Raw genomic sequence first — 26,416 nt, 5'->3', positions numbered from 1 at the left:
AGTTAGCAGCATATATTCTGAACCAGCTGAAATTTCCGATTTATTTATTTTTGCCTCAAAAGCAGCCTCCAAGTTGCTGCAATGTGTGCTAGATGCGACATCGAAGAGATCTTAACTTCCAGAGCCAAAGGAACAGCCTCAAATCTGAAGAATGGCAGTTCTAGTAATTTACAGCAGCAACATTTTAACATCCTCACCAATTTCTCCAAAAGACAAAATAGGAACAAGGTTCTGAGTTACAGTTTCCCTGCCCCGCTTTAACATTTTGTGCTGTAATCTGGATTGCACTGAAAGACTTTGCATATTGCACCTGATACACAGCAACTGCAGTTCTCCCGCATGACTGTACAACTTCACATCTACACATTTTTCATTAATTAATTAATCACCCAGCGATTAATAGGTCATTGTGATACAGTTTACGGCCTGAAACGAGGTTGCACACACCAACAGCACCTTTTGCCTAGTGCCCATGACATCACTCGCCATAAACAACACAACCCACTCCGCCCTCAATGCGCAGGTCCCTGCACCACAACATTTTCCTATGCGATACTTAAATCTGGTGTGAAATGAGAAGGCAAACCATGCATGCCGGCCGGCCTCGCATTACTGATGTTACTGATGTTCACAATCCAGCACACGTGCTTTTTGTGTGTGCCAGGAGGTGTTTCTAACACCACGTGCGAGAACATCCTCAGCCAACAAAGAGCGGACCTGTCACAGAAGCTAAATTACAAAGCGATAGTGTAAAGGGAGGAGACTCTTGAGAGTCCCATGGACTGCAAGATCAAACCTCTCCATTCTGAAGGAAATAAGGCCTGGAAGGACAGATCCTGAAGCTGAGACTCCAATACTTTGGCCACCTCATGAGAAGAGAAGACTCCCTGGAAAAGACCCTGATGTTGGGAAAGATCAAGGAGAAGGGGACGACAGAGGACAAGATGGTTGGACAGTGTTCTCGAAGCTACCAGCATGAGTTTGACCAAACTGCGGGAGGCAGTGGAAGCCAGGAGTGCCTGGTGTGCTCTGGTCCATGGGGTCATGAAGAGTCGGACACGACTAAACAACTAAACTAAACTTTCCTGATGTTAGGAAAGATGGAGGGCACAAGGAGAAGAGGACGACAGAGGACGAGATGGTTGGACAGTGTTCTCGAAGCTACCAGCATGAGTTTGACCAAACTGCGGGAGGCAGTGGAAGACAGGAGTGCCTGGCGTGCTCTGGTCCATGGGGACACGACTAAACGATTAAACAACAACAACAAAGGGCCTTGTGGGCTGCATCCTTGGAAGAAGCCAGAGATCTGAACCACTCGTTGCGCTTTAGGGAGTGTGGTGCCACCGCAAAAAACCTGCAACCAGCTCCCATGTCACACGGATTTCGGACACTGGAGTGCAGAGCTCAGCAGGGAGGAGGGTGGGGGGCAAAACTAGCATGATTTGGATCTGCCTGCCATTAGCCCTGGCGCCACCTACTGTTAGCGTCCCCGCCTTCCGCCCTACCAGTCCCAAGGGGCACCAGGCCACTGCTGATTATATTGTTATGAGTTGCGGGGGGGCAGGGAGGAAGTAGGCTGCATGCAAGATCCGTCTAAACCCTGGAACCGGCAAGTGTTAAAATATAAGCCAGGCTAGCTTCGTGGGACACGGGTGGTGCTGTGGGTTAAACCACAGAGCCTAGAACTTGCCAATCAGAAGGTTGGTGGTTTGAATGCCCACAACGGGGTGAGCTCCCGTTCCTCGGTCCCTGCTCCTGCCAACCTAGCAGTTCGAAAGCACGTCAAAGTGCAAGTAGATAAATAGGCACCGCTCCGGCGGGAAGGTAAACGGCGTTTCTGTGCGCTGCTCTGGTTCACCAGAAGCAGCTTAGTCATGCTGGCCACATGACCCGGAAGCTGTACGCTGGCTCCCTCGGCCAATAAAGCGAGATGAGCGCCGCAACCCCAGAGTCGGTCACAACTGGACTTAACAGACAGGGGTCCCTTTACCTTTACCTTTTTAGCTTCCTGTGTCAAGGTGATCGCCTGGGTGATGTGCCATTAAGAGAACAAAGGAGAGGGGGCTCTGTGCTAGACGTCAGAGTTAGAAGGACAAAGCCTAGGTTGGGAGTTGGCAGTGATGTGGGCCAGATGTAAAGCCGCAAGCCGGAAGAAGACAGAGAGGCAGAGCCATGCTTGATTTCTGCTTGAATCCAAGGCTGCAGCTATAAGAGAAACAAGACCCTTTCAGGGTGTTGATGCTGTGAACCCCTCTATCGTGGACTCAGGTTCTATATATGTGTAAATAAACCATATATCCTAAAGACACCAGAGTCTCTGCTGTGCCACATTCCAAAAGTAAACATGGACCCTAGGTAAAGTGCCCGGAATCTCCCATTAGAAAAGCTTGCTTACTCAAAAATAAAACCAGTTTTGCTTCTAGTTTGTTTGGCACTGTGACGTAAATGCCACGTGTGAAACTAGCCTTTGCAAATCCCTTTTCATATCCGAGAGGCACAGAGAACGGCTTAAAATGTGACTTGTGAAAACAAACCAGACAAGCACCAGGCAGGCATGTCCCAAGAAGCAATCTGGCCCCCCTCCTGGGGGCATTTTCAGGAGCAAAATTGTACAGTGCCATCCCAAGAAGCGAGTTTCAATAAGCTCTGCATGTGGCTGCAATCCTGCACACTTACCTGGAGTTAAGACTGCTTCTACACTGGCGTCCTTCAGCACCGCTGAGCCGCTTCTCTTCGGCACTTAGCTGAAAGTGGGATGAAAAAAGGCGATCCTCAGAAAGCTCCCTATCGGATAAGACGCTTTCGTAATGTTTACTCAAAGGTCTGCCCTATTCAGCAAAGGCCTCTTCCAGTGTTAAGAAAAATCTACCTACAGTACTTGCAATCTCAGCCTGTTTTATTGCTTCCTGCTGAGTGAGGCTGGGGGATTATGGGTGAACTGCTTAATATCCTTTGAACAGCTTGTCTTAGTTTTCCCTTATTGTCCGTTTCTGGGGGAGTTCATTACAGTGGTACCTCGGGTTAAGTACTTAATTCGTTCCGGAGGTCTGTTCTTAACCTGAAACTGTTCTTAACCTGAAGCACCGCTTTGGTTAATGGGGCCTCCCGCTGCCGCCGCACCACCGGAGCACGATTTCTATTCTCATCCTGAAGCAAAGTTCTTAACCTGAGGTACTATTTCTAGGTTAGCGGAGTCTGTAGCCTGAAGCGTATGTAACCTGAAGCATATGTAACCCGAGGTACCACTGTATATGTGTGTGGATATATAGTATATTTTTAGTATATGCGCTGCCAGAGCACAAATCTTATACAGTGGTACCTCTGGTTATGAACTTAATTCGTTCTGGAGGTCCGTACTGAAGCCGAAACCGCTTGTAACATGAGGCACGCAACTTCCGCTCACATTCCGGGGCAAAGTTCACAACCGGGAGCATCTTCCTCCAGGTTAGCGGAGCTCACAACCTGTAGCGTTCGCAAGGAAGACGGTACGTAACACAAGGTTCCAGTGTACACATGCACAGTCATACCTTGGAAGCTGAATGCCTTGGCTCCCGAAAAAATTGGCTCCCGAACAGTCGAAAGCCGGAAGTGAGTGTTCCAGTTTCCGAATGATTTTTGGAAGCCGAACATCCGGCGCGGCTTCCGATTGGCTGCAAGACGCTCCTGCAGCCAATCGGAAGCTGTGCTTTGGTTTTCATACGGTTCTAGGAGTTGAACGGACTCCCAGAACGCATTCTGTTTGATAACCAAGGTACCACTGTATATGTGAGACCCTTTTTTCAGTCAGAGCTCACTGGAGCTCAGCTGCAGGACCTCTCAAGTGGGCGCCATTGCCATGCTAAGAGAACAAGGAAAAGTTTGCGGTGAGTTCCAGCACCTCTTTTTTTAGAAAAATGACACTACAGTCATACCTCGGGTTGAATGTGCTTTGGGTTGAGCGCATTCGAGTTGCACTCCACAGCCACCTGGAAGTAACGGAGAGCATTACTTCCGGGTTTCGCCGCTCGCGCATGCACATATGCTCAAAATGGCGTCACGCGCATGCGCGTCAGCGGCAAAACGCGGCCCACAGATGCGCCGTCGCGTCTTGCGTTGTGTTCAGGATGCGAACGGGGCTCCAGAACAGATCCCGTTCGCATCCCGAGGTACCACTGTACCTGTTCAATGAGACATTTGGGCTCCCCCCCCCCCTTCTCTTAAGTGAATGGGTGGTTTTTAATGAGGGACTGAAAACGGAAGAGACACATCATTGAAATGAGCGCTCTGGATAGTCGCCTTTCGCAGGGCGGCACGTGAACCGCGTTTAGCCCCATGCGCGACAATGGCATCTTTACAAAACCGGAACCGGTCAGACATTTGGAGGCGAGCCAGGATTCGGGAAATCGTTGCAAAGGCGGAAACTCACGACATTGGAAAGGCGGGGCTACAAGGTGGCTGCTGACCTTTCTCTTCTGTTTGGCGGCTGCCCAAAAGGAGTGGGAGGGAAAGGGATAAAAAAAAATAAGGGAGGGGAATAACTTTCATTTCAGGAACAAAATAATACAATTCCTTCCAGTAGCACCTTAGAGACCAACTAAGTTTGTTACTGGTATGAGCTTTCGTGTACATGCACACTTCTTCAGATAGTTTCAGGGAACCCCTAAGCAAAGACCACATCCCACTCTTACCTTAATTGTCCCACCCAACAAGCCGTTCCTCTTCTGTATATTTTACTCGATAGTAAAGTTTCTGCCCCAGTTCCCCAGTTTGATAAACTCTACTCCCAAGGAAAAGCCATTTGGACGACCGCCTTGCAACAAGCTCCTACTACATTTACTATGAAACCGTCGGGTCCAGTAAAGTTCTACAGGGCTAAATCCAACCTTAGGCGTACTTACTCACGAGGAAGCCCCGTTGCACTCAATTGGGGGGGGGGGGACCTGACTTCCAGGTACACAGAGTCAGGACCGGGCTGCCGCCGGGCGCAACCTCCCTACTAGTTTCCATTGCGCACTCGCTCCGAAGCAAATCCCACCCGGCTCTCTGCTGCTCCGCTCCCCCAAACGCGCGTTGCTTCCGGCGGAGGAGGGCTGCGGCCGCGCAGTGCGATCCGCGTCCTCCTCCTACACACGTTCATCGGCAAGTCAGCGTCGAGTGGGGCTGCCCCCGCTTTCTATTAAAAACCGCCCTGAGAAATTCAGGAAGGGATTTTTGTCCAGTGCCAAATTGCCAAGAGCTCATTTCGCCCCCATACATTTGATGACGGCTCCTGGTTTTTTAAAAGTGCAACAAGGAGGAGGCGTGACGGTAGCTAAATGGGGGGGGGGCTTTGTTTTTGGGGTTGAGCTTTCCCCCCCTCCCATAATCTGGAGTGCTTGCTTTGCCCCCGCGCGTAGCGTTGCCACCTGTGATTGTCTCCTATTTCAATGCAAAAGGCTGCGTCCTGTATTGATACAGTAGTTTTGTTTTACATATTCCAAGTCTGTGTGCCTGTCTGCCAAGTTAGAGATCCTCTCCAAATGCGTGTCTGAAAGGTCATGTATTTAAGCTCTGGGTAGCCGAGGACAGATTTATAAATTCATGTGTATGTTTGTGTGACAAATTCCAGAGGGGCCATTTTGTTAGGCTGCAATTATGGGCATAGCCAGAATTTATTTGGGGGTGGGACAAACCTGGACAGCATCTTAAAAAGCAGAGACATCACCTTGCCAACAAAGGTCCGTATAGTAAAAGCTATGGTTTTCCCAGTAGTGATGTATGGAAGTGAGAGCTGGACCATAAAGAAGGCTGATCGCCAAAGAATTGGTGCTTTTGAATTATGGTGCTGGAGGAGACTCTTGAGAGTCCCATGGACTGCAAGAAGATCAAACCTATCCATTCTGGAGGAAATCAGCCCTGAGTGCTCACTGGAAGGACAGATCGTGAAGCTGAGGCTCCAATACTTTGGCCACCTCATGAGAAGAGAAGACTCCCTGGAAAAGACCCTGATGTTGGGAAAGATGGAGGGCACAAGGAGAAGGGGACGACAGAAGACGAGATGGTTGGACAGTGTTCTTGAAGCTACCAGCATGAGTTTGACCAAACTGCGGGAGGCAATGGAAGACAGAAGTGCCTGGCGTGCTCTGATCCATGGGGTCACGAAGAGTCAGACACGACTAAACGACTAAACAACAACATTTGGGGGTGGGAGTGGCAGGCTTTATGGTCCAGCTCTTACTTCCATACATTATGAACCTTACCATATATCTAAGGCCATAAAATTCCTATCACACAGGCGGGCCGGCGGCGTTGCAAGGCTGCGCTCCCTGCCCTTCTTTTCCCACTGGGGACAAAGGCCGCGGCGCTGCTCCCCTTCCCTGGCAGCCCCAGCCAGCCCCACCCTGCTCCGTAGCAACGCCGCGCATTGCTTCGGCGCGCGGTGCGGGGGAGCCTCGCGCGTCCTTGGGCGTGTAGTATTTTGGGTTCGGAGGCGTCTATTTTTAGCCCCATTGATGGCTGGGATTCCGACGACGTCAACGGAGCCCGGCCTTGACGTCACGGAGGCTCCTTCCAAGCCGGGGCGGGGAGGCGGGGTTTGCAGAAAGTCAAGCGGCGCACGGATGGAGAGCGAGCAGCCGGGGCGAGCGCGCAGGGGGCGGGAGGCGGCGGAGGAGAAGAAGAAGGGGGTCAGGGACCCATCGCGTGGGTGGGGGGCGGGCTGGGGGCTCGGCATGGCTCCGGAGGCCGCGGCCCAGATCCCAGCACCGGACTGCCCGCCTGGGGAAGAGCGGGGGAAGCAGGGGTGCAAATGGAGGACCGCCAGCGACCGCCAGGTGAGATGTGGGGAAGAGGCGCGTCGGTGGTGGGGAAGATCGATTTTCCTTTCTCTCTCGGAAGCATAGGAACCAACTCCTAGTGGAGGAGATCCCTTCGGCCCTCCCCGCAATAAAATATTTGAGGGGGCCAGCTCCCCAAAAAGTTGATGGACATTGACATTAAAATAGTCCCTTGTGATCGATTATGTGGGGCAGGGCTCACCTGCCCCCCACTCAGTATTTTGTTCAAGTTGGCACCATGGGCGTATCTAGGGAGGCGGGGGGGGGGAGACGACAGCTGCCCCTCCCCTAAATCAAGTAGATACATAAAATACTTAACTAACTGAGCAGTTGCCTCGCAGGTAGCTTGGTTCGGCTCCCCCAACATAAATTCTGCCCCCCCCTCAACATAAATTCTGGCTACACCTATGAGTGGCAGCCCTGCTGGGAAGGCAAAGCAATGCCTGGCTACATAGAAGTAAATCCCACTGTTTTCTGTGGGGTTTACTCCTAGGTACCTGCAATGGCGTTTTAGAAAACCTACATAAGGACTGGTTTAGTTGATCATAGTTTTTAATATCTCTGGGTTCTACTGAGAGATCTCCTGCATAAAGCTACCATTCTTTCCTACAGTGAGCAGGTATTATTGTAGGGCAGCCCAACCATAGCTGTCAACGTTCCCCTTTTTTTAAGGGAAATTCCCTTATTCCGAATAGAATTCCTCGCAAGAAAAGGGAAAAGTTGGCAGCTAAGAGCCCAACCGTTCTCACTTGAATAACAATATATGGGATATTAGAAGGGTTCTGGCCACCTGACTACTTCTGTATCATTTTTCTTTCTCTTTGGAGTTGGCAAAGGCCAGGCTAGTTCTGGTCTTGCCTTTCTACAAGATTGTTCCAATTAAGGGGGGATCCCCCCCCATTCCAGTAAGTGAGCTGAATTGCAAATTGAGATGCTTTCAGGCAGTGTAGATCTCCTTCACGCAGTTTGGCACTCTGTATCCCACCTTGGCATAACAAAACACAACCCCTCTTCTGGAGCTGGGCACATATGTCGGAGTGGCCTGCATACTCTGTATTCCACTGGATAGTAGTGTGGGTGTCTAGACTCTAGACTTGTGTTTGGAGTGAAATGAAGATGCTAATTTTGTTTGCATAATGGAAATTTCCTGGGCTACTACAGATTTTGTATTGGTGAACGTGCTGCTTCACAGAGGAGTGGTCACTCTCAAATACATTTGCATAGGAGCGAACCTAACACTATAATCTTCAGTATGTTTACTTGAAAGTAGGTCCCACTGAGTTCAGTAGCATATATGCCAAAGCATTCATGTTTAGGATTTAAGCCCTTGAACATCATTGTATATGTTTCAGTGGGTGGGTGGGTGGGTGGGTGGGGAGGAATATTTGCTTGGCTGGCAAATGAAGTACCGTATTTTTTGCACCATAACACTCACTTTTTTCATCCTCAAAAGTAAGGGGAAATGTCTGTGCGTGTTATGGAGGGAATACCTACGAGTGGCATGCCTACGGATTTTCCTCCTCTAAAAACTACGTGCGTGTTATGGTCGGGTGCGTGTTATAGAGCGAAAAATATGGTATTTTTTTCCTGTTGCTTCTTCCTCTTGCTAGAGCCTCAGTGCTGATATTTACATGGACAGCCTAACAAAGCCTTGACAATGCTTCAAAAAAAATATTTTTTTAAAAAATGTGGTTGTCCCCAGCAGGATAAACCATTTCGTGCTATATTTTTTCCCTCCGTCATATAGATTTCCTTGAGAATTAAGATGGACTGTATGTGTTTGCGTATCTGTAATCACGCTGGCTAAGCACGAAATGTGGTTTTTCTCATAGAATAAATTTAGTTATTAAAAAACAAACCAAGCCCCTAGTACTTGCTGATGCGAAGTTAAGCCAGAAATTGTATGAGCACGGTCGTGTGTGTGTGTGTGTGTGTGTTGGGCAGTGGGCATTTAGTGTTTAGTGTAGCTCCTTCCTGTGGAAATGCTGTCTGAACTCACTTTGTTAACTGGTTAACTTCTAGCTGCCTTGGATATTTTTATCCAAGGTGGGGCATAAGTTTAAGAAATAAATACCGGTAACCCAAATACAGTGGTGCCCCGCAAGACGAATGCCTCGCAAGACGGAAAACTCGCTAGACGAAAGAGTTTTCCATTTTGGAGGTGCTTCGCAAAACGAATCTCCTATGGGCTTGCTTCGCAAGACGGAAATGTCTTGCGAGTTCCTGCGGGGGTTTTTTCCTCCCCCCCCCTTTTCTAAGCCGCTTATCAGCTGATCCGATCAGCAGATAAGCCGCTAATAGCGCTAATCCTCTAATCCTTCAATGGGCTTGCTTCGCAAGACAAAAAAACCGCTAGACAAAGAGAATCACAGAACGGATTCTTTTCGTCTTGCGAGGCACCACTGTACTGCCTCTTGCCACTTGGTGCAAATACACACTGCCCTAGATATGGGCTTCAGAAAGTTATGAGATTCCTCTCTGTGTGTTTCTCCCTTTCTCTTTCTCTTTCTCTTTCTCTTTCTCTTTCTCTTTCTCTTTCTCTTTCTCTTTCTTTTCCTCTTTCGCACGCCTCTCACCTTTTGAAACTCGCTGAAGCACTGAGGAAGGCCTAGAGAGCACATCTTTTGTCTGGATAGGATAGTGACTTGGCTCAGAGCAAGTGTGGTTAGTGATGTGCTTCTCCTTTGCGACTGCACCGCAGGGAACCCTTTCCTGGATGTCAGATGTGCAAACACCCCTTTGGGTGACTTGTGATCTCAGTCATATTTGCCCATCAGTTGGGCATCGTGATGTACCCAGTTTTTAAGGGGTAATCCATTCGAGAGCTCAATCAGGCATTTTTTTGGTAGGCTAGTGTTGTCCATCTGTTGAATTCTAAACCAATAGCAGAGGATTCTTTTATCTTTTTGGCTCTCTATGCTCAACATGCGAGTTTACAACATGACCATGGCAGATTGCATGTCTTTGGGTAAACCTACAACGACTCTTAAAAAATAATTCTATGGGGTTCCAAACTAGAGACCTTTGAGGTACCCCAAACCTCTGCACCATATAAAATCTGGGCCATTGTTTTTGTTGGGTTAACTGGGTTAACCAGATTTCCACCTTTACAAGCAGCGAATTTCAAAATAGCTTTTGCTGATTTAAAGGCTTACAATTTAATATTGGACTTGTGTAAAATACCTTGATCTGGCTGCCCCAGTGCCCACTCTGTGGCTGGCTCTTCCTGTGGCATGCTTCCTCTTGGTAGGCCAGGGATAGCAGGTCTGTAGGCTTATCGATGTTGCTAAACTCCAGTTCCCATCAGCTCCAGCCAGGATGGCCCATGGTTGGCGATGATGGGGGTTGTAGTCCAATTGGTGTTTGATCCTTGCCCGCAGGTCATGAAAATGGAACTCCAGCTACCGTATTTTTCGCTCTATAAGACACACCAGACCACAAGACGCACCTAGTTTTTGGAGGAGGAAAACAAGAAGAAGAAAAATTCTGAATCTCAGAAGCCAGAGCAGCAAGAGGGATCACTGCGCAGTGAAAGCAGCAATCCCTCTTGCTGTTCTGGCTTCTGGGATAGCTGCGCAACCTGCATTCGCTCCGTAAGACGCACACACATTTCCCCTTACTTTTTAGAAGGGGAAAAGTGAGTCTTATAGAGCAAAAAATACGGTACTTAGGAGGTCCCCTGCCCTGCATCTTGAATGTCTGGTAGTACCTGACCTCCTCCTGGGTTGCGATGGAGCATTGTCTTTTCATTTGGTTAGGGTTGCCTTTTTCCAAAAAGTGAAAATCTGGGTGCAAAAGTTGTTGAGATCTTTTTTTTTGGCAAAGTTGTTGAGCTTTTCCCATATATGTCCAGAAATTCCAGAGGTATGGCAGCCCTACATTTGGTGTTTCGGTGCAGATAGCAATGAAAGGTGTTGGCATACGGCAGAGCAGCCTCCCTGCTCTGTTCAACAAAGGGAGACATTGTGCGCATGGCAATTCCGCTTGCACAACTCCAAGTAGGAATTTGGGCCTCGTGATTGATTTGGCACCCCTGGGTAACTGACTCAAGTAGCATTGTTTCAGATCACCCCCCCATTGTTGATGATGATCAACATTTCTCCGATGAAAATAGGGATGTCCTGTTGCATAACGATAATAACGATGATGATAATAATGATTTTATTATTTATACCCCACCCATCTGACTGGGTTGCCCCAGCCACTCTGGGCGTCTTCCAACATACATAAAAGCATCATAAAACATTAAACAAACTTCCTTGTGCAAGGCTGCCTTCAGATGTCTTCTAAAGGCTGTACAGTTCCTTATCTCCTTGTCTTGGGGGTTGCATAATTCCATGCCCTCTGGTGAAACTTGTCCTAAGGAAAAGTGGGATATTCTGGGATCAAAGGGTCTGGGAGTGTGCCTTAACTGTGCATGTATGTACCGTATTTTTGCTCTATAAGACTCACTTTTTCCGTCCTAAAAAGTAAGGGGAAATGTGTGTGCGTCTTATGGAGACAATGCAGGCTGTGCAGCTATCCCAGAAGCCAGAACAGCAAGAGGGATTGCTGCTTTCACTGCGCAGCGATCCCTCTTGCTGTTCTGGCTTCTGAGATTCAGAATATTTTTTTTCTTGTTTTCCGCCTCGAAAAACTAGGTGCGTCTTGTGGTCTGGTGTAGAGCGAAAAATACGGTACTTGGAATTCAGTTTTAATGTGATTTGAGTTTGGTCAGTTTGAGACCAGCAGCACTTTTGAGGGGTGCTGAAAAGAGTGTGTGGATCAGGGCAACGCTGCAACGTTTGGCCTTCAGTTCTGGCGAAACAAGCTCTTTCATAACTGTGCTAAAACAGTCACCAGCCTGCTCAGTTGCATCAGGGTTGTTGGGTGTGTTTTTTTATTCCGGCACCAGCCAGCCATTCTGGGACTCCCAAATGCTTTCCCCCAGCTTTGGCTAGAAAGTGACGTTTTTAGGAGGTCAACTTGGGAGGGGAAGGGAAAGATTCCTGGTTTAGAAGGGATTCCCCACATGGCCTATATATGGCTCTTGGCGTGTTCTTCCAAGACCTGCTGACGCGAGCCGCTGCCTGTCCAGCTGCTGACGTCCAGCGGTGGGTGGGACACCCCTTACGCTTTCTCTGACGCCGCTGTGGGCTTGGCTTCCTCTGAAACACAAACATGCGTGCATTCAGCGCTCTGCCTGCCAAACCCCACGAAGCAGTTCCCGGCCCGGCCCCTGATGATTGAAACCAGCTGTGGGCTGCTGCCCTCCGCCGCCACCGCCGCTGGCCGCCTGCCAGATGGCTCCTTTTGGCCAAGGTGTTCGCTACACCTGCAGCTTTGCTTGAGATGAAAGAGGGAGAGAGCGAGGGAACAGAGCGAGGAACACCAGTCCGGCTCCCGTGCGATCAAAGGCAACGCTCCTTTCAGACAGCAAATAACCTAACCTATGGAACTTTCTGTTACGGGTGAGTCACACTTCGAAGCAAGGATTCCTTTTGCCCGGGGGGGACCCAGGAACTAATTGTGGCTACAAGCCTTCTGAGCGAAATAAGACCGATGCACTTTAGATAGAAGTGCTGAGTTTCTGCCTGGAAAGGAGCTGATGGTTCCATCCACGATTTTATCGAGCCGCATTGTTACTTTTTTGTTTGGTTGTGAGTCACGGGTGTTTTTTGCAAATAGAAACTGCCTTAAACAGTTCGGCCAATTAAAATGAGCTGCGGGGAGTGTGCCGGAGAACTATTTACCCTGGAATAAATAATTATGCTAACTGTTTTTTTTATCCAGCGCAGCGGTATTAAAGGCTCCATTCTCCACTCTGCCAAGGGATGCCCAAGGAGCAAGGATGTTAGTTTGGGTCATTGGTGGTGGTTGCCCTGATCTGAGGTAAAGGGACCCCTGACCATTAGGTCCAGTCGTGACCGACTCTGGGGTTGCGGCGCTCATCTCGCTTTACTGGCCGAGGGAGCCGGCGTACAGCTTCTGGGTCATGTGGCCAGCATGACTAAGCCGCTTCTGGCGAACCAGACTAAGCCGTTTACCTTCCCGCCAGAGTGGTACCTATTTATCTACTTGCACTTTGATGTGCTTTTGAACTGCTAGGTTGGCAGGAGCAGAGACCGAGCAACGGGAGTTCACCCCGTCGCGGGGATTCGAACCGCCGACCTTCTGATCGGCAAGTCCTAGGCTCTGTGGTTTAACCCACAGCGCCACCCGCTTAAAGAAGGGGTGAAGAACTTGCAGCTCTCCAAATGTGGTTGGACTACAGTTCCCATTATCCCTGACCATCTGGCCAGGGCTGATTGGAGTTGGAGTCCACCAGCAATCCAGATATCAACATTAGACTATGAGAATATTCCCCCCACCCACCCTTCAACCAGACCTGAGCAAATAGGAAAGATCAACAGTTTAGCCGCCCTGATTATGTGAGAGGGGATGGGTACAATTACGGCAAAGGATGTATGGTTTCCTAAACACAAGACGGCCTTTATTGCAAATCCGGACTCTTCCTCTTAACGGTGTTGCTTTTCTTGGAAGTTCTCTCCAAAACCCAGTTTGACATGTTCGTACACTTTGTCCTCTACCTGTGTTCCTGTGCCAGGAAAGATACATTTACTTTCTGCCAATCAAAATGCTTATGGCAGGACTCCCTGGATACATGTGCCGCAGGTGTACATTGCCTAAGGGAAGGGAACTTCCTGAACAATAAAGAAGTCATTTGGGGTCAGGACGCTTTGGAGAAGGCCTCTCTTTTTTAGTTTTTCCTTCTGTAGAAGCGGAGAGAGCTATCTCCTGCTTCTCCCCAGACAGGTTTAAGAGTCTCCTCTCCTTCAATGATGGGCTTTACATACTGACTTCAGTTCTGACTCCGCCACAAATTTTCCCCGTGAGCACAGAACCGCCAACGTCAAAATAATTTTGCTTCCTGGAGAGACTTTACCAGAGTTTTGTCATGAATCAGTGGAAGCGGTGGGCTGGGCGATTCAAGATTCACTGGCCTGGATTGAATCTAACAGATATACAGGCCCAGTGACTGATCAGAGAGGGAACGTTAGATAAAGCACAATTGCTGAAACAAAGCACATCACAAACGTGTACTAGAAAGGAGAAGCGCTGGGTGCCACCTGTAAAAAACCAGGATACAGGTAAATTCCTCCTCAGATAACATGAGCCTAAAATCTAGGGTCCAGCTATTTTGCTTAACTTGCCAGCATTCATTTATTTATCGCATTTGTATCCCAACTTTCTTCCAAGGGCCTTGGGGTGGCAAATGAAGGGTGTACAGTGGTACCTCAGTTTAAGTACTTAATTCGTTCTGGAGGTCCGTACTTAACCTGAAACTGTTCTTAACCTGAAGCACCACTTTAGCTAATGGGGCCTCCCGCTGCTGCCGCGCCACCAGAGCACAATTTATGTTCTCATCCTGAAGCAAAGTTCTTAACCTAAAGCACTATTTCTGGGTTAGCGGAGTCTGTAACCTGAAGCGAATGTAACCTGAGGTACCACTGTACTTGTTGCATCCTAAAAACCGGCTTTGCAAAGTAGACCAAGCTGAAAGACCATGACTGGCTCAAGATTATGAAATCCACTTTGTTGCTGAATGGGGTTACGACCCAGGCTGTCCCAAGTCCTTGCGGTGTTCCTGTGACACACCTTGCCCACAGGACTTTTGTAGCTTCAAATCTGCCTGCTACGCCTGTCTTGAGGAGGTAAAAGGCCTACGTCAGCCTTTCTCAACCTGTGGGTCCCCAGATGTTGTTGAACTACAACTCCCATCACCCCTAGCTAGCAAGGCCGGAGCTCAGGGATGATGGGAGTTGTAGTCCAACAACATCTGGGGAGAACGGCTGGCCTAGGGCCTCCGCTTGTTTAGTTACCCAGCTTTGAGGTCTTCATCAGAGAGAGGCACCACCTACAATCCTGGGAATGTTTCCCTCCGTAGAAGTTTCTGTACCCTCTCGAATATCCTGCAACACCAGCCAGGAACTCGGAGCCTCTTGCAACATTCTTGTCTAGAACACTCAGTTAGCAGGCTAGGAGGACTTTGTACCTTTCGTTAATCCGGTTTGCACCTGGGCTGCGGGGAGGGGGCACAATCCCCCACTTTCCAGCTGTTCTCTTCAGTCCCGAAGCACAATGAGCAATATCGGATCGCGCCTAGTCAGGGTTTCTGTAAAATGAGATGCCACTGGGCAGAACAGAATGGCAGGGACCCTGTTCTGCCTGGGGACAGAGTAGCTTTTGTGCATTAGAATCCAGGAATTGCACAGCGCATCTCCATCTCGGAGTGTGGGCAGCTGGCAGATTTTGAATGCTGCCTGGCTGCCTTGCACAAGGGGTGGCAATGCCCAGAGTCCTTTGTGGCAGCACCAAAAGTTCTTGGATCTGACTTCCTTCTGACTGTTTCTTCATTTGCTGTGTCTCGGTGGGGGGGGGGAATGGAATGAGTAGCACATCCCATCAGTGGCGTAGCATGGGTTCTCAGCACCTGGGGCAAGGCAAGTAGTTTGCGCCCCCTAACCCGTGGATTTTAGCACTCGAGTCTCTTCCGTGCTCCCCCCCAGATGTTGCGCCAGGTGCGGCAGGCCCCCCCCCCTGCACCCCCCACGCTACGCCACCACTGCTCCCACCACAAGTCTTCAGGACAGCCATCCGAAGGCTGGCGTGGGGAGTGGGTCTCTCCGCCCCACCACCAGGCTTCGGCGGGAGGAGGTCTCTTCGGAGGAGGTCCGAGGACAGTGGGGTTCCTGCTTCCTCGAGGAGGGCCGGCCAAACGCGCCCCCCAAAATGTTGCGCCCGGTGCGGCCGGCACCCCTGGCACCCCCCACGCTACGCCACTGCATCCCATCAATGGCAGAGAGGGAAACAGGCGAGACAGTGGTGGTGGTAATGAGAATTCACCCAGCCTTTGACTACCCATTCACAGTGATCCTCTGCAAAAAAAATAAAAATTTGCCAGATGAGGACATAAGCAACCAGTAACAAAGTCCATATTGTAAAAGATCCATTTGGCAGACTTATGAATCGACCCAAATCCTGCCTCACAAGGGGAAACATTGATGAAGTTTTCTATAATGTTGTCGCACGGTTTGATGCCTCTCTGTATTCTTCGTATGGAAGTTCATACAAGGATTTGGGGGCCACTGCAAAAAGGCCCTGCGACTGCCACATCGTTTTCCCCTCCCCACCTCCTTTTGGACAATGGTACTCCAAAGTCTCTAAAGGGGGTGTGTAAGTGAGAGATTGGTGGAAGAACACTGAGACGCCTCCGAGAAAAGACATCTGGTACGGAAACACTTTTAATAACTCAGCAAGCGGCTTGCTACCCTTCCTGGCACCCAGTTCCAAGCTCTGAAGTCTGACGCATAAGTTGGGAACACTCTGAAACGCAAGGGTTGCCTTGGGAACATACCCCGAGTACCAGGCTCGCAAGCCATCTTTTCTTTAGAACCAGACTGTGCCGGAACAGTTTGTGTAGTTAATCTATCTTCTCTATGGGATGACTTGGATGCGGCTGGCGGTACATGGTGTTGCTGGGTGTTAAAGCAGGGTCCAACTTGGCAGTGGATATAGGGCTGGCTGCTTGTCTGATGGGTAAAAAATAAATAAAAAGTCTTGTTTTGTTGCACTAGAACCATAACAACAAGAGTTTGGGTTGGTTTTCCCCCCTCCTTAGCATGAGTTTGGAACTGAACTATTTTTCAAATCAATTGGTAGGAGAGATTATGGGCGTTGTAATCCAGCAAGACGCAGGTGGCGCTGTGGTTTAAACCACAGAGCCTAGGACTTGCCGATCAGAAGGTCGGCGTTTCGAATCCCTGCGACGGGGTGAGCTCCCGTTGCTTGGTTCCTGCTCCTGCCCACCTAGCAGTTCGAAAGCACGTCAAAGTGCAAGTAGATAAATAGGTACCGCTCTGGCGGGAAGGTAAACGGCGTTTCCGTGTGTTGGTCTGGTTCGCCAGAAGTGGCTTAGTCATGCTGGCCACAGGACCCGGAAGCTCCCTCGGCCAATAAAGCAAGATGAGTGCCGCAACCCCAGAGTTGGTCACGACTGGACCTAATGTTCAGGGGTCCCTTTACCTTTGCCTTTAATCTAGCAAGATCTGTAGGGCTAAGAGTTCCTGATCTTTGACTTAGTATCCAGCAGTCATCAAGTTGTGCACTGATCTTGTACTGGGGGGGGGGTCGTGAATACAAAGACTTCTCCCTCCTTCTCTCCAGTGTCTTTTTAAATTATTGAGCCAGGGATGGTGTTTCTCCCTTTATATATATATTAATAATGATATAAACAGAATTTTGTCCTCTTCAATAGTGATATCCATTCTCAGAGTGCTGATCCTTATGTAACCGACACCTGCGTAAGGTACCAGCAGGCTTTGGGGAAACCCAATAGATTTGCAAAAGTACAAGAAATATTTGGGAGGGTGGGGGAATCTTTAAAAAGCTCAGAGCAACCAAAGAGAACCAGTCACATGGAATACTGATTGACTGCTGGGGAAAGCTGAAAACTGGATGGGTAGTGGCAGAGAACGGGAATGGGGCGCCTGGAATCCTGAAAATCAGTTTGTTCCGCCCTGCAACATTGCTTTATGTATGCCAAACGTACTTGATTAATTCAGGCTTTCTACCTAGGTGATTCTGACTTCTAGACCAGATCGGATGATAAAAACCAATCTGCCTTCTGAATTTCGAATTACATAATTACTGTTTAAACGCATTTGTTCAAGAGTGGAAACCCAGTGTGCGGCGTTTTCCATGTGTACATAGCAGGTTCCTTGCTTGATGGTTTTAGAGATTATTTTGAGTGTAGGAGAGGCACAAAGGCTTTACTAGAAGCACAGAGAGATCGGAGTAGGTTTTCCCCTGGTCTCCACCCCCACTGGCAAGCCACATTTCCATGCTTTCAAGAGAAGGGCTTGCCTCGCTATGAGACTTCAGTACGGCTGCAGACCTCAAACCACTTCGAAGTGCCCTTAAATTGTTTCAGAGTGGAACTTTCCATTGAATTAATGTGAGGACTGGTTGTCGTCTACATATACATGTCTTTCAAATAGCTTTTTAAACTCTGAGGTCTCCTGCCTAGCAGTCTGGTTTTTGCCTTTTTGGGGGTGCTCCTCTCATTTTCTGCTCTTCTTCTAGAGTAGCCGTCAACTACCGTACATTTTTACTGGCCAGCTGAAAGCAACAGAATGATTTCGGACTATTTAAAGAAATGTTACAGCTTGATGAATTTGCGGGAAGGATTTGAATAACGAGTAAAGAAAGAATTAGGACTTATTGTAATATTGTTAGGACATAAGAGATAGAAAACGGGGGGGGGTTCATGGAAAACAAGATGGGAAGTCGAAAAAAAATAAAAATATGTATTGGCATGTATATGTAGAATTTTTTACTGAAAGTTAATGTTTTATTTTATTTTTATTTTTTAAAATTCCTTCTCAATCATTTCCAAATTCATTGGTCACATCAGGATTCTCTCATTCTCCCAAAGAGCTCAAGATGCCATAGAGGAGGTTATTCTATTTTTTATCCTTGCAAAAAACCTCTGAGGGGAGCTAGGCCAAGGAAATCAGTGACTGATCTAAGAAGAAGGTTTTTTGGGTGGGGGGGGCTAAGCTCTTTTTATGCTCAGAGTCCAGTCCTGGATTCATGATTCTTCCCCCCAAAAAATATTGAAATCACAGTGTTCTATGGGGAACCTGATACAGAGAAATTGAGCCCCTCTGAGGACAGAGGATTGGCTAGATCAGAGATGGAGAAGGCATGGTATTCCAGATGTTGCTGGACTCGGTTGTCCCTGGCCGAGGTCGATGAGAGTTGGTACCAACAACATCTGGGGGGTGTCAAGTTCGCATCCCTAAGCTAAGTCATCTTCAGATTTCCAGTAGCGCCAGGATTCTGTGACTTGGATTTTAGTAGTATCCCTCTATCATCTATTTACCAACCCAACATTTTAAAAACAAACCAACAAGGAACCGTTGGTTTTAATTCCTGAAATTTTAGGGTTTGTCCCCCCCACCCCACCCCCCGCAAAAAAACCCAGCATTCGAGAGTGCTGGGGTAACCAACCAATTGACAATGACATTCCTCTCCTCGGCAGCTGCTCTGGGATTCCGGCCAAGTCTTCGGCTCAAACATGCAAGAAAAACGCATCTTGTTACGCAGTCGGTCTTAACAGGCGCGAGGCCTTTAAGCAAACCCAGAGGCTGCCGAGGCTAAAAATATTTTTAACAATAGGAAAATACATCAATCTTTCCGGCTGCCGAGTTATCGGCGTCTTTTATGCTTGGCCTACAAAATTCCACTTGGAGGTTGCAGCCCCTGATGTATCGCCAAGTTGGAAAATGGGGAGCGGGGGGGGGGGGAGTGGGAGTAGACCAGGCAGAGGAAAAACTCCTTCCGCCCTGGGCTGACTTTGTTTTTGTGACACTAAACTCCTGGCAAAGTGTTTGGGGCCTCTGGGGTTTGACCGCTGGGGCAAGGATCTTTAAGGCAAAGCTTTATAAACACATACACACAGCCTGATCTTCTATGCATGTTTACTCAACAGTACGCCACGCTGAGTTCAGCAGGGGTCCTGAGGGTGGCAACATAAGAACGGGGCCTTATCTGCAGTGGCTCCCCGTTTGTGCAATGCTCTCCCCAGGCAGGTTTGGCTGGCACCTTCATTATACACCTTTAGGTGCCAGGCAAAAACGTTATTGAGCTGTTTTTACTTTTACTATTTATGTTTTTATATTGTGATTTTATCTTGTGAACTGCCCTGAGACCTGCGGGTGTAGGATGATGTACAAATTTTCATAATGATGATGATGTTAGCACGACAGCCTTTGCATTGGCTATACGAGTAGGGGCCTGTAAAAGTAAAGGGAACCCGGACTATTAGGTCCAGTCGCGGACGACTCTGGGGTTGCGGCGCTCATCTCGCTCTATAGGCCGAGGGAGCCGGCGTTTGTCCACAGGCAGCTTCCGGGTCATGTGGCCAGCATGACTAAGCCGCTTCTGGCGAACCAGAGCAGCGCACGGAAACGCCGTTTACCTTCCCACCGGAGCAGTACCTATTTATCTACTTGCACTGGTATGCTTTTGAACTGCTAGGTTGGCAGGAGGAGGGACCAAGCAACGGGAGCTCACCCTATTGCGGGGATTCAAACTGCCGACCTTCTGATCGGCAAGTCCTAGGCTCAGTGGTTTAACCCACAGCGCCACCCGTGTCCCATGTGCAGTGGCTGGTAGTTGCATGCCTTTTGGGAAGTTCACCGAACGAGGCCTGTAGGCAATAGACCTTTCCCGCTTCTGCTCCCCAGCAGCTGTTGTTCAGCAGCCTAACTTGCTCTAAACATGGAGGTTCTGTATAGCCACTGCAGCTTTACCAAGTAATGCCTGGCACACTGTGAAGTGATCTTTCTCCCCACCCATCTTCATTTCCTTGTGAATAAGCAACTCAGAATATCATTTTAGCTTCGCAAGAGCCCTGCAGCAGAGATACTGACATGCCCTGGGCTACTCACTTAACCTTTCCTGAACTTGTACTATTCTCAAGTAAATTTGGAAGTAAATATGGAAGTGAGAGCTGGACCATAAAGAAGGCTGATTGCCGAAGAATTGATGCTTTTGAATTCTGGTGCTGGAGGAGACTCTTGAGAGTCCCATGGACTGCAAGAAGATCAAACCGATCCATTCTGAAGGAAATCAGCCCTGAGTGCTCACTAGAAGGACAGATCCTGAAGCTGAGGCTCCAATACTTTGGCCACCTCATGAGAAGAGAAGACTCCCTGGAAAAGACCCTGATATTGGGAAAGATGGAGGGCACAAGGAGAAGCGGACGACAGAGGACGAGATGGTTGAATAGTGTTCTCAAAGCTACCAGCATGAGTTTGACTAAACTGCGGGAGGCAGTGGAAGACAGAAGTGCCTGGCGTGCTCCGGTCCAGGGGGTCACGAAGAATCGGACATGACTAAACAGCAACAACAAGTAAATTTAAGCCCAGGAATCTAGTCCACAGCAGCTTCTGTATTCTGACAAAGCAGAGAGGTTGTATTCAGTGAAGGCCTACTCAGCGCAGACCCATTGAAGTTAATGAACGCAAGTTGGTCATGATTATTAGCTAAAGTGGCAGACCTTCCAAGTGTCCCTATTTTCCAGGGACAGTCCCGGATTTACAGAAGCTGCCCCCGTTCCTGATTTCATCCTGGAATGTCCCGCTTTTCTATAGGGCACCCCTATTTTCACTGGATAAATGTTGGAGGGTACAGAGTTATCCAACCCCCGAGCCAAGGAGATAAGTAACTCTACCATCTTTAGAAGACATCTGGAGGCAGCCCTGTTTAGGGAAGTCTTATAATAATAATAATAATAATAATAATAATAATAATAATAATAATAATAATAATACAGTGGTATCTCAGGTTAAGTACTTAATTCGTTCTGGAGGTCCGTTCTTAACCTGAAACTGTTCTTAACCTGAAGCACCACTTTAGCTAATGGGGCCTCCTGCTGTTGCCAAAGCACGATTTCTGTTCTCATCCTGAAGCAAAGTTCTTAACCTGAAGCACTATTTTTGGGTTAGCAGAGTCTGTAACCTGAAGCGTATGTAACCTGAGGTACCACTGTAATAATGTTTTATGTTTTTATATATGTTGGAAGCTGCCCAGAGTGGCTGGGGCAACCCAGCCAGATGGGTGGCGTATAAATAATAAAATTATTGTTGTCATCATCATCATCATCATCATTATGGAGCATTAGCACAGCTGTAGTAGGTCAAAGAAAGTGGGTACAGATTGAGAACCCCCATTTGGGACTTAAGTAGTGGGGAACCATAGAGGCAAATCAGCCCAAATATTTTTCTCTTACTGGCAAAGGACCGCAAGATCCCGCACTGATGATAATATGCTTTTCAGCTAGTCTAGAGTTAATTGTAATACCCTCTGATTTCTTGTGCTGCCTGTTCATTCCAAAATCCAGGACTCAGTGAATGAACCTGAATGAAATCTGTTAATCCCACTAGAGCCAAACCCTGAAAAGTCTTCACACGTTTATTGGCTTCCTCTTATGACTCTTGGTTATTACAACCCAATAGAACAGGCTATGCAAACTATGAAAAGTAAAGAAAAGAGAAAGTGTATTTTAAAGGCATGCTTGCTCCAATGACTTGTCTCCCAGGTTATCTTACCTAAACTATAGCCTGGAAATTTTTGTGGACAATTTAGGACTGGCAGTAGCACCTAATGGGTACTTTGACTCTTTTGATTTGAGGAGGCTGTGATGGTGGAGGCTAAGGTTTTTGAATATTTATTGGTTTGGCGCTTTTCAGGCAAACCTCCCAAAGCAGTTTCCGTAAGGTTCTTGCAAAAAAATAAACATTGATTTTTTTTTACCCAATTTTTTTTAGACTGGAACAGACAACATCTTTATTTAACAAAAGCTATTACCGCCTCTTCTCACTCCCGCTCAGAGCAAAATTTTTCATTGTTGCGTTTTATCTGATATTACTGATGTTCATATAGAATATATTTAGATTTTATTGCGTTAAGTTTAGCTTGTGGAGATGTGAAGGTGGGGGAGGGGAATTAGGAGGGGCTGTGTGCCCCCCCCAAGTTTTTCTTATTTCCACGCCCCCTGTTTGTTTCTAAAAAAATACAGGAGGGAGTGATTCCAGAGTTCCATTTTTCCAGAGTTTTACCAGAACTTGCCTTAAAAGCTGGGGGGGGGGCTGTTAAGGTCTTGTAAACAAAATTGCAGAGAGCAAAATCAGATTTGGAAGTGGGCTTAGAAAGCTGGCTGGGAAGGTAAAGAGAAAGAGGCTTCTCTGAGTTTGTGGAGGCAGGGATGACTGCCAGTGCCTTGTTTGTGGCAGAGTTCCAGGCTTTGAGAACTACAGTGGTACCTCGGGTTAAGTACTTAATTCGTTCCGGAGGTCCGTTCTTAACCTGAAACTGTTCTTAACCCAAAGCACCACTTTAGCTAATGGCGCCTCCTGCTTCTGCCGTGCCGCCGGAGCACGATTTCTGTTCGCATCCTGAAGCAACGTTCTGAACCTGAAGCACTATTTCTGAGTTAGCGGAGTCTGTAACCTGAAGCGTCTGTAACCCGAGGTACCCCTGTACTTCTTTAAAAATTATTTATGGTTGGGGCATGCAAGGAAAGCCACCCAGCCAGCAACAGGTGCACTGGGGGCACGTGCAGAAAGCTTGACCTAGTTTTCTGGACTCCTGAGTCACCCTTGTCTCTAGTTTCCCTTGTTTGATTGAGCAAAACATGCGCAGGGGGGGGGGAGGGGTTTCCACCAGGCTTTTTCCCAAAACAGAGCCAGCCAACTAGAGATGGTGATAAAGGGCAAATGTTTGATGCAAGCTGGCAGGGCTCTGCCCTCGTCTTTACACTCATTTCCCTAGCCTAATTTATTATCCACTTTGGAGATCTAGTGAGCTTCAGATTCGCTGCAGCTTTTTCCCCCAGCACCAGTGTTATAAATGTGCAGAGTATGGTTTTCTTGGTTTTTTTATTTACCATATTTTTTGCTCTATATTTTACTCACCTTTTCCCTCCTAAAAAGTAAGGGGAAATGTCTGTGCATCTTATGGAGCGAATGCAGGCTGCGCAGCTATCCCAGAAGCCAGAACAGCAAGAGGGATTGCTGCTTTCACTGCGCAGCGATCCCTCTTGCACCTCTGGCTTCTGAGATTCAGAATATTTTTTTTCTTGTTTTCCTCCTCCAAAAACTAGGTGCGTCTTGTGGTCTGGTGCGTCTTATAGAGCGAAAAATATGGTATTTATTGTTTCTAACTTTTTAGTGCTGCCAGTAGTACTAAACATTTGTGAATAATTAACAAATATCCTGCCCCTAGTTGGGTTGTATGGGAGAGGAGTAAGGACATGTACTACAAAGGATGTGTGCATCATCTGAAAACACAGTACATAGTTGATTTGGGTGCATAATATTTTTTTAGAAAAGTTGTTTAATTGACAGATATGAATATTATTCTTGGTTAAATGAATTGAAACTCTTGATTTTTAACATTTCTTCAATCGGGTTGTAGGCTTAGTGATAGTGCATTTTCAAAGCATGGGGGGAAATATTTTAAATATTTTAAAAATTCTACTTATGTAATTGTTTAATTTTATAACCAAGCTAACCCCCACCCCGCCCAAAGATAGGGACTTAAGGCCTTAGCTTCCCAGGCCATCTCTCATCAATACAGTAGCCAGACCCGCTTAGCTTCAGCTCAGTCATGTGCCTTTTAAAACCATGCCGCAGGGGCCAATTAATTGCATTGCAAGAAGGCAAAAACCTGGAAAACATCCCAGCCTTGGTTAAATGGGGTTAGAAAAGCGAAAGTCATGCCCTCGCTGAAATTGACTCTCACCATAGGATTGCAACTTTTGTTTATTTCTCTGTAGTGGCTTTTGCCCCTGTGCCTTTCACAGCAGCGGGGGGGTGCAGAAATCCTGTTTTCCCATCTCCAGGCCAAGAAAGTGGGGGGGGGGGTCTCGTCTGAATTCACAGTGCGCTGTTATTGAAGAAGGGAGTGGACGACGCTTGCAAGCAAAATAACGCTCAAAATGTTGCAACCCAAATCCCGCATGTTTGCAAAGCTCGCATTATCCCCAAATACTCCGGGGGGGGGGCAGCAGCTCTTTGTATTCATGGTGGTGGCGTCGTGGCTTTTGCAGCGATCTGAGCAGAGAGCATTGCCCGCCCCCCGCTTGGCACCGTTCCGCTCCCTCTCCGGTGGGCATCTTCTAAATCAAGTCTCGGGGCGTTCCGCCGGCCCCTGCTCCCAGGAAAGGGGAGGAGCCGCTGCTTCGGGCGACTATAGGAGGGGAGGGCCCTGGAAGCACAGACGCGAGAGGAGTTTGGGGTTGTCCTGAGAACCTCGTGGCTGGCAAGGAGGGACGGAAGGAGGGAGGGGTGCAACCACCGCCCGGCTGGGGGGTTGCCGGCGTGTCTGCACCGCTGCGAGAGCTGCCTAAGCCGCGGTTCCGAGCGCTGCTAGGAGCTCGCCTTGCAAGACCGCGCTCGCCTCTTGCATCGCCCGGTCTTTTTTTATTATTATTATTATTTTGCCGTCGCCCCTTCATTTCCGTTCCCTGGATCCTCCCGTTCCCCCTTTTGGTTTTTCCTATGACACTTTCTCTCGTCTCCCCGGCTTAGGGAAAGGGCTCTATTTTTAGCCGGGGGCAGCTCGTTCTATTTTTAGATCAAACAATTCCAAGGCGTGCGTCAATGGAACCCCGCGTGCGTCACCCGCGCAGACATTCCAACCCCTCCCCTCGCTCCGCGGGCGCCGGAACATTCCGCCCCTTTTTGCCTTGTATGGTGAAGCCTGCAGCCCGGCGCGTGCGTCAGAGGATCCCCCCTCCTTCCCTGCCCACCCCTCCGCCTGTGCGTCACAGAGAGCTTAAGAGAATCTCCTGGCCACGGGCTGGTGAGCCCCAGTGGCTTACTCGGCGTCTAGACGGCGTGCAGGTCTCTCTCTCGCGCGCATCTCTGGGCTGCCGCGGACCAGGAGGAAGGCAATCGCTGCCGCCAAGCCCTCGATGCAAGCTTGACTTATTTATTTATCTTTTTTGGAGGGGGGGAAGGCTCCCCCACCACCAAAAAGAACCCATTTCGAAAAGAAAACCCAAAAGTGGAAGGAACTGCAGCAAAACGATCTCTGAGCTGACTTGGGTACGTGGATTTTCTTAAAACTCTGCTTTTTTTTTCCCCTCTCCCGGAAAGTGCTTAAGATGCGCGCCCGAGGGTCGACTTTTTGGCAGATGTAGGGGGGATTGCATGGGGAGGGGTGCGGAGAGATGCGGGGTGCGTTTTGTTTTGGAAGGCGGAAAAAAGAACTTTGTAGTACACGGATTGTAGAGCGTTGCTTTGTGCCCGGGGTGCTCTTGCACGGTGAAAAGTTGGCTGTGCAGGAGATCGGGGCGGGGGCGGTTATATCTTTTGGGCTGGGGAAGCTTCTACTCCGGAAAGTTTTTTCTGCAAAATGGGAAGGCTAGGTATAGACACTGCTTCATGTATGCATTCTAAATCCAGGACTTCAGGTGCAGCGGACCCTTGCAGATCTAACTCGTTTATCCTGGTGCACCTTCCTTAGGGGGTGAACAGAACTCGGTCCTTAGATTTAAGCCCCACGGAGTTTCTCAGTGATTGGCTCCTAAGTAGGTGTGTCTCGGCTTGCAGCCTTCGAAAAGTTGCTCTAAGGTGGAGTCAGTGCGTTACCAGGATCTGCAGGGCTGCTCATTTTCATAGTGCAAACATTAAACCTGACGTTACGTTGGCAGCTTCTGAAAGCTGTCCCGCATATGGCTCCTAGGTATAATTGACTCAGAGGACGTCGTTAACTGAGTGGGATAAAAGTGATGCAAGCAAATATTGAAATGAAATAAACGCAGGAGAATTATTTCTGAATTTCAATCAAAGTGCAAAAATATATATGATCCAATGAGGAAGGTGTGAAATGATGTATTGGGGCATGTTCCTCCCCCCCCCCCCCGTGGTATGTATTGAAGGAGATGTTGGCATTTTTGTACTGGAAAAGTGCAAGGGGATTGGATTTGCAGGGTTGGGGGGGGTGGACTGGGTTTGGGCTAAGGAAACTATAATGATGCACTTGTTTCAAGTGTTCAGGGAGCCCAC

The 26,416-nt window shown here is 48.4% G+C and overlaps 1 protein-coding gene and 1 long non-coding RNA gene across 6 annotated transcripts in view; one reads left to right on the top strand and one right to left on the bottom strand.

Annotated features, from left to right (window-relative positions):
- The window catches only part of LOC310700693, a 74,224-nt gene extending 69,090 nt beyond the window's left edge, over positions 1–5,134 (bottom strand). For 2 of the 3 annotated variants that reach the window (XR_014522721.1, XR_014522722.1), the window contains exons 1-2: positions 4,878–5,134; positions 2,677–2,744 (exon numbers count right to left, since the gene is read on the bottom strand). This is a non-coding gene — a long non-coding RNA (uncharacterized lncRNA). The remainder of the gene's footprint in view (positions 1–2,676; positions 2,745–4,877) is intronic. The other variant, XR_014522723.1, reaches the window with a different exon arrangement.
- A 1,515-nt stretch (positions 5,135–6,649) lies between these two features.
- Positions 6,650–26,416, top strand: part of NR4A1 (nuclear receptor subfamily 4 group A member 1) — a 42,741-nt gene continuing 22,974 nt past the window's right edge. Inside the window, exon 1 of one of the 3 annotated variants that reach the window (XM_083490104.1) lies at positions 6,650–6,791. In XM_083490104.1, the coding sequence (XP_083346230.1) occupies positions 6,767–6,791 (25 nt within the window). In that variant the 5' untranslated portion in view covers positions 6,650–6,766. Of the gene's footprint in view, positions 6,792–12,052; positions 12,245–25,203; positions 25,454–26,416 lie in introns of those variants that run through there. The other 2 variants (XM_083490105.1, XM_083490106.1) reach the window with 2 other exon arrangements.

The sequence above is a fragment of the Podarcis liolepis genome (assembly GCF_965112155.1).
Source record: "Podarcis liolepis genome assembly, chromosome: 2".
Taxonomy (NCBI): domain Eukaryota; kingdom Metazoa; phylum Chordata; class Lepidosauria; order Squamata; family Lacertidae; genus Podarcis; species Podarcis liolepis.
Note: the sequence above shows the minus strand (reverse complement) of the source record. Positions and strands in the feature narration are given on the sequence as shown.